This window comes from Patella vulgata, chromosome 1, assembly GCF_932274485.2.
Source record: "Patella vulgata chromosome 1, xgPatVulg1.2, whole genome shotgun sequence".
Taxonomy (NCBI): Eukaryota; Metazoa; Mollusca; class Gastropoda; family Patellidae; genus Patella; species Patella vulgata.
The window spans coordinates 64,203,725-64,219,994 of record NC_065879.2 but is presented as its reverse complement, the minus strand read 5'-3'; the positions used below and the strand labels follow the sequence as shown (position 1 = coordinate 64,219,994).

General features: G+C 35.4%; 1 protein-coding gene and 2 long non-coding RNA genes across 3 annotated transcripts; 1 reads left to right on the top strand and 2 right to left on the bottom strand.

Annotated features, from left to right (window-relative positions):
* Positions 1-137: 137 nt before the first annotated feature.
* Positions 138-4,987, top strand: LOC126814214 (gamma-interferon-inducible lysosomal thiol reductase). The gene is made up of 6 exons (XM_050539576.2): positions 138-481; positions 1,070-1,144; positions 2,055-2,156; positions 2,948-3,094; positions 3,442-3,510; positions 4,640-4,987. The coding sequence occupies exons 1-6, from the start codon at positions 257-259 to the stop codon at positions 4,685-4,687; spliced, it is 666 nt and encodes a 221-aa protein (XP_050395533.1). The 5' UTR covers positions 138-256; the 3' UTR covers positions 4,688-4,987.
* Positions 4,988-7,734: 2,747 nt separating this feature from the next.
* LOC126826911 (uncharacterized) lies at positions 7,735-13,942 on the bottom strand. Its single transcript, XR_007682465.2, has 6 exons — positions 13,717-13,942; positions 12,805-12,855; positions 12,246-12,413; positions 10,806-10,979; positions 8,952-9,018; positions 7,735-8,851 (listed from the first exon to the last, which is right to left on the bottom strand). It is a non-coding gene; the product is annotated as an uncharacterized LOC126826911 (long non-coding RNA).
* An 854-nt stretch (positions 13,943-14,796) lies between these two features.
* LOC126821909 (uncharacterized) lies at positions 14,797-16,064 on the bottom strand. Its single transcript, XR_007680536.2, has 3 exons — positions 16,015-16,064; positions 15,583-15,637; positions 14,797-15,280 (listed from the first exon to the last, which is right to left on the bottom strand). It is a non-coding gene; the product is annotated as an uncharacterized LOC126821909 (long non-coding RNA).
* Positions 16,065-16,270: the final 206 nt, after the last annotated feature.

Below are 16,270 nucleotides of genomic sequence, written 5' to 3'. Positions count from 1 at the left end.
ATGTTGATTTCTTTGATGAGATAGAGTGGTTACAATCTTATTACTCAAGATTTGGAATTTTCATTGTGGGTGGCGATTTAAGCTCAATAACTATGGCAGTATATTAGACCCCAAATTCTAACATGCTGTCGTCCATAAGTACATCACATGCAATAGTTCATGATAAGAAATGACACAGTTTTTTGGCACACAAAGATATCCGATATAGATAATCTTCTGTGAGAAAGTTAAGTGACTCATTTTTATAGGCACTGAAATGAAGACAGTCTTAATCTTCACTGTCTTGGGCGCTTTGGCTGCTACATTGGACGCCAAGTCTTTAGCAGCAGACCCTGTAGCAGCCCCTAAAGTGGAAGTAGATCTTTATTATGAATCTCTATGTCCATATTGTAGACACTTTATTATCAATCAACTCTGGCCAGCTTACCAAAAGGTGAAAGAAATTCTCTCCATTACGCTGGTACCATATGGCAATGCTTCGGTAAGTACGGAGAGCTAACATTATATTCAAATAAGCTATGGGTGATTTAGACAACATTGATCAATATGACCAAAACCAAATGTCACATGAAAGTACAATAGGTGTTTCGAAGGGGATGGGTCATCCGAACATTTTGAACGACAACCGCGGGTGATATTACGAGTTTGACTTTAAGTAGTCATAGAAAATTCAAATGACGCAACCCTCACTTTTGGAAATCTAAGAGAACGTTCACCCTGGTGGGATTGGCGAATCGTTACCATTGGGGAATCTTAAATGCTGACCGAAATAATTCGGCATATTTCTTGGAGCGAGAATCGGGGTAAAATTTAACAAACGTTTCGGACTGTCATTTTTCATTCGGTTTTTTTTTGCGCTTAATCGCGTTATTCGTTAACTATTTAGTCTCAATTATCCCGACTCTTGGTCTATGACTATGGTCTATGACTCTTGGTTTCGAGAACCAAATATTTCAGTCATTCAGCAATGAAGCAGTTCAAAAACAGTTTTTTAAAATTCAATTTTATCACTATGTTTGTTATGGTCTATTTATTTCCTGTATTCAATTTCTATTTTTTTGTTTTTAAGGAAAAAAAGACAAATGGAAGTTATACATTTCGATGTCAACATGGTGCTAATGAATGCTACGGTAACGTTATAGAGGTTAGGTCATAGACGAGTTTAACCTCTTTGATTTAGATATAAAAAATGATCGAAATTGGGTTAACCTGATCATGGTACAATTTCATTTAATAATTCGAGTAGGGCTCTTTAGCTGTGGGAGGAAATCAGAGGACCCGGAGAAACCCACGAGGTTGGACAGGTGAACCTACTCCCTGCCACGTACAAGCGGGGAATCGAAACGACGCCATTTGACAACTCTTATGATCTAACGCGCACATATATATGTATTAGTGGCTAGCATTATCCGTTTAAATGTTTGCTCAAAAACTAGAGCCAAATTCGTTTAAAGTAAGGAAACACAATCGGCTATGTTCCAACCGTGGCTTTATCTATTAACGTAACATTTTCAACAAAGGCAGACTGTCAAAAACGGGGGAAAAATCAACATAAACAATTCAACGAAACCAACAAAGTCTCCGATGGCAGAGGGTGTCGTTTTTTTTTATTTTGCTTTACCGAGTTATGTGCTGTTTGTTGTTTTTTCAATAATTCTTGCGTGCCCGCGGTATAAATTAGGTAGCTAAAATTGTTGTAATCCAATCGCTTGCTATATAAAGCTAACAATTTTTGTTATGTGATAATTTCTATTATCAAGTCGCATGCTATATAAAGCTAAAACTGTTGTTTTGTAATATTTATTTTTATTAGCCTGTTTAGTATTATTTAACGAATTGTTGTTTTGTAATAATTGTTGTTTTTCCGTCGAAAACTATGTAAAGATAACAATTGTTATTTTGTAGTTATGTGCTTTAAAAATCAACAATGGTTGTTTTTCGGTAAATGCATATTATTTTGAGGCTGTTTCATGCTAAACCTAAAACGTTTTGTTTTGTAATTGATGCTTTTTTTCAGTCCCGTGCTATATAAAGCAGAACTTTTTCCTTTTTAGGCGTGTGCAATAAAGTATATGAAAGATTTTGATGCACATTTTCCCTACATTTATTGTGTTGAACAAAATATTACCCGTGGTCCTGAACAAGCCGCTAGAGCAGTAAGTAAAACAACATCTATTTCTAGTTTGATTTCGGATGCTTTGTTTTCTTTTATTCGTTTAGCAAATGAAGGAAATTAGATTCGACGCAATATTTTCTTTGTCACTGTCAGACATGTTATAGCTTCATTTAGATATAACTTATAAGTAAATACGAATGTATTGTAAAGACAGAACACCTTTACCTCCTACTGGAACAATACTGAATGCATGATATTCATGGGGTTAGGATTAAGAAGATTATCACTCTCACGCCCCCAATTCCTTCCGACTTAAAAAAAGTGGGTGATAAGTAATTGGTAAACATGAATGTGGATTAGAAAATACTGGAAAAATATTACCGGTCAATGAAATCCAATTTATGTGGTGGTATAGGCACAATAACACTTTCAACAATATGGTAAATGTGTTACGAAAGAGACAAAGACCCCCCCCCCCCCACCAGAGTGCCACTGCTGCCGTTACTAAATTTTACCGAATGCAGTAAAATGATTTAGTCTTTCAACCACTAGTTAGGATCTATGAAGATTGGGGGGGATCACGTGGCTAAGTGTATACATTGGAATGCACGTAAAAGATCCTTTGGCAGTTGGAATTCGATATAAGAGTAGGGGATAGTGCCGCTGCCCGGGCAAAATTCCCCTCATAGCACACTGTATGGCGTATGCCCGTCTTCATTAGCCCAGTTTAGGAGCAGAACAGTGGGACGTTAAACCCCATTTCATTTCATTTTCATTTCTATTAAGATTGATTTTTAATATTAGTACACTACAAGTCTGATTATATTACAGTGTGCATTGAACCAGACTATTAACATAGATCAGATAATGACGTGTGCTAAAGGAGATGAAGGTACTATGCTAGAACATGAGGCCGCTAATAAGACCAAATCTTTAACACCAAAACAATACTATGTGCCATGGATCCTCTTAAATGGTGTAAGTAAAATACCTTAAATGTTTTTCAATTCGTTTTTCCTTTTATTTTGTTTTAAATTCCTTACCTCTGGACTAACAAATATTTATTCCGATATTTTGTGTTCGCGTTGGGTTTTTGACAGAGAGGGGACTATAATGCCGGAAATTGTAGTGCTGTATTAATACTTAATATGTGGTGGTATGGTGGACGTTTACTTATTTGTGGTGTGGTTCTCCTGTGCTTACTACTAGTTACGATGGAAGAACTTTATATTGCGGCGAGTATACGCGAAAGAGCAAATATTATATTAATTAAATGTCAGAGTATCGTATACATTATTCATTATGCATGCTGTTTCATATTACAGGTTCATACTGAGAGTATGACAAAAGTAGCTACGACAGATCTACTGCGACTTGTATGTGATACATATACGGTTTGTACAGCTTTTTTTTACTTAATGACCCCTTGATTTAAGTACCGTTCCTTACCCCGGGCGTTCCTGTTACCCTAGAACTATATCATATCACGTACGGCGCTAGTGAAATGATCTTTTCAAAATGTTGGATTTATTCTGCGATAATATTACGTCCGTCCAGTTTTGGGAATGAAAGTGAGTTTAACGCCCTACTCTTCCGCACAAACCGGGCATACGCCATGAAGCGTACTATGAAAATGGTTCTTTTTGGTGCGTACCAACGTGTACTCAGGACCTCGGTTTTCTGCACGACTAGACGTTGTTCATTGCCAGGACCCCTGTCCTGCACCACAGACAAGGGGCAACAACCAAGAGATAGTAAGTTAGCGCCTTTAAAACTGAGTCACCGTGGCCCCCTGCACATATTGGAATAATTATCTATAATCTATATTTATTTGTTTTCATTTATATAATTAAAACGATTTAAACCTCTACGTCGATATTCATTTCAAAGAAAATTAGTTTGACTTTCAAAACAAGGGGATCAATGTCGGGATCTCATATAGTTAGCGAGAAAACGGGTTAATCACCGATCCCTTGCGGCTCCACAATCTGGCTAAGAAAACATCCTTGAAATAGGGTCGGTCGGTCTATCTATCGTGAAAATCTTTTTTATATCAGTATTTTTTTTCGGGCGGTTTGTGTAATCTGTTTCCTAGCATTGCTTAAGGAAATAATACCCGAATTTCAAGGTTGGAATTTTATCTAGAGAAAATCACGCCAAGACCGAGTTATAGGGTCGGCGATTTTGGGTAATAGGGTCTGTCGGGTAAACAGAAGTAATGTTATATTTGAGACTAACTGGGAGTGTGTAGCGAACTTTTACAGTGGGATGTTTTGCTTTGCGCAAACGTATAATAAAGTGCAAATCAGGGCTCAAAGTCACTGATGAACTCACCATAAGGCAAACCTCCCACACAGATCGGCATCCGGATGTCGCACTCAATAAAATATTTACCGAACTTAAGCCGATCATGATTCATGCAATCAGTACAAGGTTTGTGATTGGTTGTACATATTCTCCAATCAAGTGTTATGTATTCATGATCTCTACTGTTGTGGATATATCTTTCGCGGTTTTTTTCAGGGTGTTAGACCAACAGCATGTCCTAAAAGAAATGGCTTAGTTGGGTGATTGCATGATTAGCCGCTAGAATAAACAAATCAAACACTCTCCATTTATGTTACTCCACCCCACCCACTCCCCACCAATCGCAATGCCTATTCTTGCCAAAAAGAAATATGTCGGCAATTGTAGTTTAGAGGAGATTTAGTGCTGTTTTTCGATAGCGGCGCTTTTTAAAAGGAGATTGACCGAAGCCACAAAATAGACCATGTTTAATATATTCATACCCCGCGTCTCTTTTATATGGAACAGTCGAAGCAGAACAGTGGGACATTAAACCCCATTTCATGTTTTTTATATATATTATACGGATACTAAAACTATGAAAATTCACCCACACCCTCACCACTCAAAACCTGATCATCCATTTATGTTTTAATAACTTGCAATAAACAACTACATGTACATAAATAACTACATACACAGCAAAAATATGCTCCTTTTATCATGGTTATGTGGACTTTGTTGATGCATGGTGAAGTTGTTTGGGGCTTTACGTGTAAAAAAAACCCCACTTTTTCCCCTCAAAATTGCTTCTGGGGAGCTCTAGATAGAATAGTACAACAAACTCAGAAATATTAACGATAACATATTAATACACCTAGATATAATAACAATAATATATTTAGATGTAACCAACTACACACAATAACACACACATATATTATACATGTATATAATAATACTATTACCAGCTAGCACACAAAAACAATAATATAGTAATATACATATAATAGCACAATCAGCTAACAATTTATACACACAATTATAATATAATATCTAGATGTAATACTATACCAACTACATACAATAACATAGAAATATATTTAGATATAATAATACTATAACCAGCTAACATATAAAAAATAAAAAATAATATAGTAATACTCGTATATCCAATATAGCTAGCATTTAATACACAATATTTCACTGCTAGGAAAATGTTTGTCGATATATTATATTGTAACACATGGAAATATTCTGAATATAAATAATAGTACTCATCCATTGCAGGAATTCTTCTGATAGATTTAATAAATTTCAATTGCAGATATCGAATAGTAAGTATACTAAGCAGCAAAAGAAACATCAGGTTGGTATGTTACTCTGAATAGGCGCATTGCATAAAACTTGCCAAATGTTTTTATTATATACTTGGGATCACATCTCCAACTTGACCTGAGCAATAAGGCTCCTTCCCAAACACAGAATTGAACCCATGCAATGTTCTCAAAAACGCAACCTGTCTTCTGAGATGATAATGTGTTCTCCATGATTTTCATGTAACTCATGCCGCACGTACTGTTAACCGGGACCAGCCCTATAAATTGCACCCCCATACCTGGTCGAATCATTCACACTACAATGTCAGCAGCATGCAACGATTTACGACAGCTCAGAGAAACCAGGCGTATCAACTGCAGATGGCAGGACCAGAATTTGGCGTCGACGTGGCCAGCGTTATTCTGACCAATGTGTCATGGAACGAGACTCATGGGGAGGTCCAAGCATTATGGTTTGGGGTCGAATCGGTCTGAACCAGAGAGTGGGTCCTGTGGTGTTCCAAAATCTTGGTCCAGGGAGAGGAGGCGGCATCACAGCATTGCTCTACATCAATCAAGCTCTCAGACCCCACGTCATACCACATTTCGCACGTCATACCACCGTTTCCCAGCATGATAACGCCTGTGCCCACACCGCCAGAGTTACTCGTGACTTTCTACAGCAGAACGGTGTCAACGTTATGCACTGGTCAACCGTTAGCCCGGACGTAAACCCGACTGAACATCTTTGGGGTGAAATTCAGAGGAGACTTAATAACTGCTGTTACCGACACTCGCAGTGGACACGCAGGTACTGATGTATAGACTGTGCACAGACTCTAAACCTTCTCGTAATGTCTTGGAATTGTGATGAATTAATCACTATTGTGTCAACATACTGCTCACAAAAAATTGCTTTTATCCATTTATTAAGTCGTTTTCTAGAATGATTTGATTAAAGTGCCTCTCTGATTTTGAAATCGTACTGACGTTTTATTTTGCTGTTTAGTATATAATGTCGGATATTGTAAACTTATAGAAAACAACATCTTCTTACCAATAACACAAGAACTTTTGGCTTTTAAGTCAGACTGAACAAATCATTCACTGTGATGTTATCAATCTATATTTTGTGTAATTCATAGAAATTCTGTCACTTTAGAATCTCAAAGATCTGGCATTGACTGCACATTATGTGTACTAAATTCGGACGAAAGATACACCTGGCGTTATTTTCTACCTGAATAAATACTACCAATTAAAACGCAATAAGTAATAAAAGAACAACTGTAAAACATTGGTAGCACACTTCAGTCAGCAGACATCATCATTTATCACCCAATAATACATTCTACAGTAGATATCGCTTGTGTGATATATTTCATAATCTACTGCGATATCTCCTTAGGAGATTGGTCAGTTAAAAAGGAACTATTTTTTTTGTATTCTCAAAGAACAGTTCATTTTTTTTTTATTAAAAGTAACTTCTTTTTTTTTTTATTAAAAATGAATTATTTTTATTTAATTGACCTTGATGGAAACACTCGGTCAATATAAAGGACTTTGCAATGGCTGAATTGCTATCAAAAAATGATGTATCACTACGCCGTTATGTAATCTGGTTCGGTAAAAGTAAAGTCTATAGCAAAGAATTATATTTATTTATTTGTGCATGTAAGAAAGGATTGGGTGATAAATAAAATCTCCTACTCGTCTTTTTTGATATAAAAAAATATCAAAAAAGACTGGTAGGAGATTCTCTATATATTTGTAAATTATACATCCGATCAGCAGCTAACTTCAACTAATATATGTCTTACTGTTCTGCTCCTAACCTGGGCTAATGAAGACGGGCATACGCCATACAGTGTGCTATGAGGGAAATTTTGCCCGGACAGCGGCACTACGGCCTACTCTTATATCGAATTCCAACTGTCAATGGATCTTTTACGTGCACGCCAATGTGTACACGGGATCTCGGTTTTTCGTCCCATCCGAACGAACGACTAGACAGCTTTCCCTGTCAGCCCCTCCGTCCTGCATCACTGACAAGGGAGAACCACGCCGGAAAATCTGGATGAACTTTCTCGGCCAATGCAGGGATCGAACACCCGACCTCCAGGCTAGCGAGCCAGCGTCTTACCCACTTAGCCACGTGATCCCCATGTATAAGGGAATGAGTTGAAAAGTAGCATAAATATTTGATGACATCTACAATGAAATGCCATCACAGTGTCAAGTTTTACAAATGTAGTTAAAACACACCAAACTGTATTATGTATCAGTCGTGGAAAACATGATTACGAACATGATAAATGATTGGAAAAGGGATATCCTTGAACATCGCGGTGGCAATAACCGTATACATAATGATGGCATTACATCAACGCTGCAGACCTGACACTCTAAAAATCAACCTTGCGGGTCTGCCACTAGTACTACGTTGTATACTCCAGCCGAAAGAAGTTATTATAATCACGCCTAACTTTATGGCAACTCCCATAGGGTTACTTAAAATAAAGTGGATTTTTCTCACCTAAATTTGCCTTTGAATACCACTAAACTAACTTCGATTAAAGACTTCCTTTGAATACGGATCGTGGGGCCTGTTTCACGAAATCTTAACTAAGATAAAATCCAAATTTTAGTAATTTGATTGGATAATATTAGATTCATTTTAGGGCTTAACAATTGAAGTATCTACTAAAACTTGGATTAAGATTTCGAGAAACAGGGCCCAGTCTTAGTGGTAAGGGATGAATATTATTTAGATGCACGAGGTCTGGATTAATAAATCCGTTCATGCACTGGGTTAATATAAATGCCATCAGATATAACATGTTGATTGCTTATATTAACATAGTTTGACAAGGAAACCGGATTATTATCACTCTCTGGTGGTGGTTGTAATGCCTTATAATGTACGTCATCCCTGGTCCCTGCGTTGAATGGTGCATATTCATTGGTTGTGTTTACCAGAGCGAGGTAATGTGAGCACACATGATCATCGTCAATTACCCGGGGTTGTAATTCAGTATACTCTTGGTTGTGAAAAATGGCAGTAGACTGTCGTGTTGGGGTATCATAAAGGCTGGCTTTATTGATTCGAGTTCGAATTAATCGGATAAACCTGCCAATTGAAATTGAAATAATGATAGTATTTTATAATGTTTTATAAGTTTTGTAATGTTTTATAACTTTTTTTTAATCATAATGTTTGTTTAGCTTACCATATTATTGCGATTACAAGGATGACCAATATTGCAACACCTGAGACAATCCATGGTACATACGTGCCTGTAAATATATATCATGATACATTGACATCAGACAATAACCCGTAACTGATTTACCTATACACTTGTATATATATATAGCAGGCCATTATATATCTAGAGTAACATTATTTTATTGTCTAGATTATTCATGGCGTAACTAGATTTTATTATCCAGGGCCCTGTTTCACAAAAACTTAAATCTCCTTAAAATCGTCTTAAACTAAAATTCCATCATAACTTAAACATGCATTATGCAAGAGCTAAATTTGATTATTGCAAGTCTTAATTTAGGCTTCAAATGTTATAGAAATTATAAATTAGATCTTTATTTAAACAACAAGACCAAAATCAACTCTGTAGACCCACGGATAGCTCGGATACAGCTCGAATTTAAATAGGATTTCACTAATTGATTAAATCAGATAAGGGGCAACCTGATGAAAATACGTCAGTTAGATCGAGGCTAAATGATAGAGTGTACTTAGCGAGGCCGCTGTAAAGCGTTTCCGTATGCCATTGAAAACTTTACTTGATAATCGAGATATGTAGGTGGAGTTAACGCCTGTCAATCAAACGTTCGGCGAAGGTGAAGACACATTTCGCTACCATTTCTAGGCAAATATTACAACGATGATAACTATGTTCAGAATAAAGTAATTTGACTGAATTTTTCAATATACTCTTCTTTCATCATCTACTTTTGAACTGTTATAGCAAGAATGGCCAACTCTCTATAAATATCTCCCATAATGTATCTTTAAGTTAGATGCGTTTCCCAAAACGATTTTAAGCATTTTAGATAAAATCCTACGGAATACTATTAGGGTCAATCAAATGAAAAAAAATAAAATATTTTGGGTATCTTGTTATTACAATCTAGCCTATCTTGTAATTACAAGATAACCATTCTGTATAACTATCTTGTAACTACAAGATAGCCTATCTTGTAATTACAAGATAATCAGATTTTTCTTTCATTTGATTGACCCTAATGGCCTTCCGTAAAATTCACTAAAATAATATTATAAGTTAAAATTGTATTTTAACTTAAAATAGTGATGCTTCACAAAACTATTTTAGGGACAATTTTAACTAAAATCAATTTTAACTTAGGACAGCCGTCACCCTCTCCTAAGTTAATATCACGACATTAACAAACATTGATTAGAGCTACGTTGTGAGATCTATTGCAACATATAGATATATTTGGAATAATGATAATATTGCCAATGGCCCGGGTTATATAATTTAAACATACTATCATTTACAAAAATAATTCTCATTAATTCCTTTTCATTGCATGGGAAATATAGCTGCGACCCACCCGTTTATTTTATTGTAAGGCAATATAAGCAATTAGATGACGCCCCAAATTAAAACCCCAAGAACAAAAAAAAAACCCAAAGCCCCATTAAACAAAACTCTTTGTTACTATTTTATATATTACCATATGATTCAAGTATAAATTATACTATTTTCAAATAATTAATAAGACCCCCCCCCCCCCAAAAAAAAAAAAAAAAATAAAAAAAAAAAAATATCTAAACTTCATATCTAATGTCTATATAAAAAAGTAGTTTTGTAGCCTACAATTGTTTTAAAATGAGAGAGAGAGAGAGTGAGAGGGAGAGAGAGAGAGGGGGAGAGCGAGAGGGGGTGGGTGGGTGGTTAACGTCCACTAGACACAAACTAGGTAATTCACTTGTGCGTAGGGACGGGCGACCCTACACCCTGTCACGTACAACCGTGGAATCGAAACCCCGCCAGTCAATTTGTAAATCAAAAAAAATATTTATAAATACAAACCCGTGCAAGTAGAAGTATTGCACACCTGGTTCTTGTAAGACGGGCCGGTGCAACTAGCCCCTTCATTTATCGATGTTGGATTGTTACACTGTCTGGTCTTGAGTTTAGTTCCTCCACCACATGTAACAGAGCAGTTGCTGACCGATGACCACTCACTCCAACTTCCATCCATTCCTGTAAAGTAATATTATATTAATTCGTTGTTATTTATTACACGGACATTGACCCCCATCCACCGACAAGTTACCAGATTTTATGAAGGTTTGGATGTTGCTTTAAATAGACGAATTTCTATATGTTCATCCTTATATCTAGTTAAACAGGCATTATGCAAAAGCTAAATCTATATATTTGCAGGTCCTTGGACCTTAAATGTTATACAAATTATTAATTACACAATTATTATCATGACAAGACCATAATCAAATCAACTCTCGATGCCATCGGGTGACACAGATTTTAAGTAGATTAGAATGGTTCGGCCATTTAGTGATTTAATGGATGATCAACACTTTGTTTATTATCTTAATAACAGTAACATTGACAATTAAGGCTACAATGCTCATCTACCGATTTATATTTTAACATATTCCAATTTTATTATCTATGTTTTAAACTATCTGATCAGGTGTGTGTGTGTGTGGGGGGGGGGGGGGCTTGGCGGGCGAATGCGAATGGTTAACGCGTGCTCGTTGCATCATAATGCCGGTCATTGAGTCATGTAAGGTGGTTTCGATTCCTCGTTTATACGTGACAAGGAGTAGGGTCGCCTGTCCAACCTCGTGGGTTTTCTCCGGGTCCTCCGCCCGTTGGCTCGTTAACTAGCTAATTAATTAATGGAAATATATCCTTGACAAAGGAAGAAACAAGACCGTGCTTATCAAAGGTACACATACATTCAGAATTAAACAGATCTGTTCAATGTATCGTCTCAAGGAATACGACCCATCAACCACATTTGTGGGGAACTGGTTTATAATTGTCTAGCGAGAATTTTATACATTGTCAGCTACTTAACGGCAGGTATAATGCTGCAAATAAAACGGAAATGAGGCAAAGTATGTGCTAAAGTCCAAAATTTGAAGTCCATTTCGAAGCACAGCAAGAAAAAAATAATTAGCGACCGTGACGAAGAACATGTTCTTAAACCAAATCTATACATATTTCAATATAGATATAGAAGTGACAACCACTCTCTTTTTTTACTAGATAGGCATGGACGAAATGAAATATTCCAGTAAAAAGAAATGACAGTCGAGACTTTTCAAATTAGCTTTAAACAGCATTTCATCTGGTTGGCCAGTAAAGTGCACGGCACAAGATCAACGACTGTGCAGAATCGGGTATCACTCTGATGGAGTAATGGCGTCTTCATACAAACTGTTAAATTGCAAATGACATGTATAGAGCATAATATGTGAAAGATATAACTATACAAACCAAAACATGGCAGTTGGTTACACATCGTGGTCTGATTAGAATTGCCACCACAATTTGCCGCACCACCTCCTACAGGATTGTTACATGTTCTAGTTCTAATCATAGATCCGTTACCACATGACACAGAGCATGGACTGAATGAAGACCACTTACTCCATTTAGCACTTACTATAATAAGAAACGACATGACCAGTCAGCACCAATAATCACGGTAACAATATTTGTTACCCGTACTATGTATATATATAAAGGCCATTATTACCAGTTATAATAAAACAAAAATACGACAAACAAACTAATATAATATGAAAAACTGAATATAAGAGGCTGGGTTTCTAGACTGCGACGGTGTTGCCTAAACCAGACAGTTATTATATGATCAAAAGCTAAAAAAGAAACAACCTTGCTAACATCATCAACGTTACAATTTCGTATTGTTTGGTTCTCCTCATCGAATACACATACTTCATTTACTTAATTAAACTAAACTTAAAACAGAATATAATATTGGAATATTAGTTGAACATATTGTCACTATATAAATACAATATATACTCACCGACATTATCACAATCACATGACACCTGCACCGAATCTGTTCCGCTTTCATCTACAAATAGAGTAAAAAGGTTCATGGAACAAATAGTGAATTAATGTTCACCAGTCTAGATCTAGCTTGTTGGACATAATCATGGTAACTTGAATTATTCATTGACAAAGAACAAAAATTGGTTCAGATAAAACAAATCTATGTAACACTTGTATTGTATTGTGAAAACTGGTGTACAAATTTACAAATTGTGTATGTTATCTGAACCACCCTTTCCTGTTATAATAGATACACAGATATATAAAGACACGTTATATCCTTGAATTGCATATTAGAAAGAATATTAAGCTGTTTCATGCGAGTCACATGGGCAATGAACAGGGTCAATCCGTAACACGTGAATTGAAATATCCTTCAGCCCACCCCCGGTAACATAGCACCATAAACATTATGACCTAATGAGAACAGCATATGACTGTAGTTTTACAGGAAATAATTATACAATGTAAAACAAATTCTTGTTATTTGTTACATATCTAATACCTGAAACAAAATACATTCTTGATACTGTTTGTATACGATATTGTACTTAATATACATAATGTGTATACTACCGATACTATATATAAACCTGATGTTAATTATATACTTGACGCTGCACTTAATATACACTGTAGTAAATATACATTGAATTCCGGATCATATAAACTTGGTATTAATGCTAAATATATAAACCTGATTATAAATATAAAAAGAATGCCTGATACTAAATAGCAGTTTGTAACCGCTTATGCCACTACCAAAGGAAATTGTATACCAACACAGGGTTTGTTTAGACAGTATACGCTCGTACAGTCATATTTTTTTCTATTGGATAAGTCAGTGTATTGCTATTAAAGTATTTTATAAAGTATATCGTACCTTTGATCAGCATCAATATTGCATCACCATAACTGGGCTTGTATTGGGTGATATTGATCTGTAGATGCTTGGCTTTAAGGCTCCTTCTAGGAATAAACACGGGTTCTCCCGTACAATTATATATAGGTTTATAATCTAGTAGCACATTTACTCTGTTGCATGTTTCAACACCTAAGTTGATATACTGGATACTAATCGCAGTAGCATTTGCATTACAGGAACATGATGAATCTATAGCTGGTGGAGCTCTACCTCCATAATACAGGTACAAAAAACCATTTTCACTTGATTTTGTACTTGTTGTCGCCATGTTATAGATAAGGGACACTGTAACACATGTTAAAGACATGAATAATGAATGAAGTGGGGCTTAACGTCACATTGTTCTGATCTGACTGGGCTAATGAAGGCCGGAAAGATATAAATAACAACTATTATATGGACAACACACTATTAATAATGCCAAAGTGCTTTTATCTGTGAGGTGTAGCTAATTTCAGCCCTAACGACGGCAACTTTACATATTTTCACAATAACTTCTCAGATAAATGATTAAATTTGTACATCATTTAACGACAACTCAGATAAACAGTTAAAACTGTACAATTAGCTGGCATTACACTATGGTTTCTTTGGGTTGTATTCCTGATTGTTTTCAAATTTGAGTGAAGTCTGTGTCACTACAGACCCGGCACTGTACAGCGCAGTGGACCCTTACGGCTAGCCCCCGGATCCATTCACTTTTTTTTGTGTTTTTATAAGTATGATGTCTTGTCCGTATATTTGTTTTTGTGTAAATTCTGTGTGGACTTACTATTAGACAACTCATTAAAAATGTACATTTAACAAATCTCAGACAACTAATTAAACTGTACATTTATGATATACGTCAGTCAACTATATAAAACCATAGATTTAATGATAACTCAGTTAACTGTTTAAAACTGTAAATTTAACGGTAACTGGCGAACGTAGTAATATACAATAAAACAGATATAAAACAAACATATGTAGGCCCATTCATTATATTAACATGTTTATTTTGCATCTTTTGGACACAAGGTATGTCATATGCACTATTTATCTTTATTGTTACAATTAATTATTTTTGATTAGAGAGGCACGCATCTACAAGGTCTGACGGGAGTACTTTTAAGAAGATACCGTATGTAATATACAATTCTACTATATAAATAATGGGATTACTTACCAGGAGTACAATTATAACCATAATGTACATAATGATAAGGAGTATTACTATTAGGAGTATAAGGGGAGGTGATGGTACATGATTTTTGATAAGTACAGGCTGTATAAACAGAATAACTATCTTGCCGACTGAAAGTTTCATTTCTATCACTAGAATTCCTGGTACAGCATTGACTCGTGTTACAATCATCTTTATCTTGTAGTGGTGGACAGATGTTAATCGATGGTTTGGTATAGTACTGCAGGGCGTAAAATATAATACGTGTACCAACTTCACAGGTTATAGTAAAATTTGAACATGGCGAATCGGGTTGTTGATAACAACCATATACATCCATTGTTACCACCACCATTACTATAATAAACCAATAGAGTGTGCTTTAAATGGCACATAAATATTGTGACAAGGTGCTCCATAAATTGTATCATATTAAGATTATATTGTATACATGTAAAGTAATTTCACGCTAGTCACGTGACATGCCCCCGCCCCCAACAATTCAATATATGTATATATCTAGTATAAACTATGTCCATAAAAAGTATACGTGACAAAAAACGGATACAAAGTTTAATGTAATCATGACAATTGAATAATATATTAGTGTTATAGTTATTATACAAACGATATATTCTTATAAATAATTACTAAATTACCTGCACCCAACAACATTAATAAAGCTAGAGATAATTTCAACATGGTCGCCATAATCTGAAATAGGAATACTGGGGGTTTTTTTGCGTCGTGAACACTATAAAAACGGGATGGAAAAGTTGAAGAAATAAGCGGAAAATGATCTGCCAAAAATTGATATAGTATTCGGAATATAATTGAAATACTAAAATTTGTGAAAAAAGATTAAAAACAAATTTAGATAACTTTTTATAAATATTATGTAACAAAAAAATATCAAGTATAAGCTAAAAATATATTTATAAAAACTTATATACCCCCCCCCCCCAAAAAAAATAAAAAATAAAAAAAACAACAACACAAAATCGCCAGCTTAAGACCTACAATATGAAGATTTAGCTCTTGCTTTATATGTGTTTTAATTACACCATTTAATTAAGTAAAATTATACTTACATGTTTGTAATAAGCCGTGTTACAAGGAAATAGTTTGTGTAGTATGAACTGTCATATATAGACGAGCAGACCAACCGGAAGTATACGTCTTTCGTTGAGTGGATGTAAAAACTTGCGACATAATTAGACACGGATAGACATGTTTGGTGTTGATTGTTTGATTGGTATAATACTTTTAAGGGATGCCCATTCAGATATAATCCATGATAATTTGTTTATTTAATCAACGTTAATCAGTATACTAAAGTAAAACTAT

Excerpts from the sequence above, each read along its gene's own strand:
- LOC126814214 (XM_050539576.2), top strand. The coding sequence starts at position 257 with ATGAAGACAGTCTTAATCTTCACTGTCTTGGGCGCTTTGGCTGCTACA. Across the intron at positions 2,157-2,947 it reads CTGAACAAGCCGCTAGAGCA|TGTGCATTGAACCAGACTAT; the intron begins GTAAGTAAAACA and ends ATTATATTACAG. Across the intron at positions 3,511-4,639 it reads TTGTATGTGATACATATACG|GGTGTTAGACCAACAGCATG; the intron begins GTTTGTACAGCT and ends GGTTTTTTTCAG.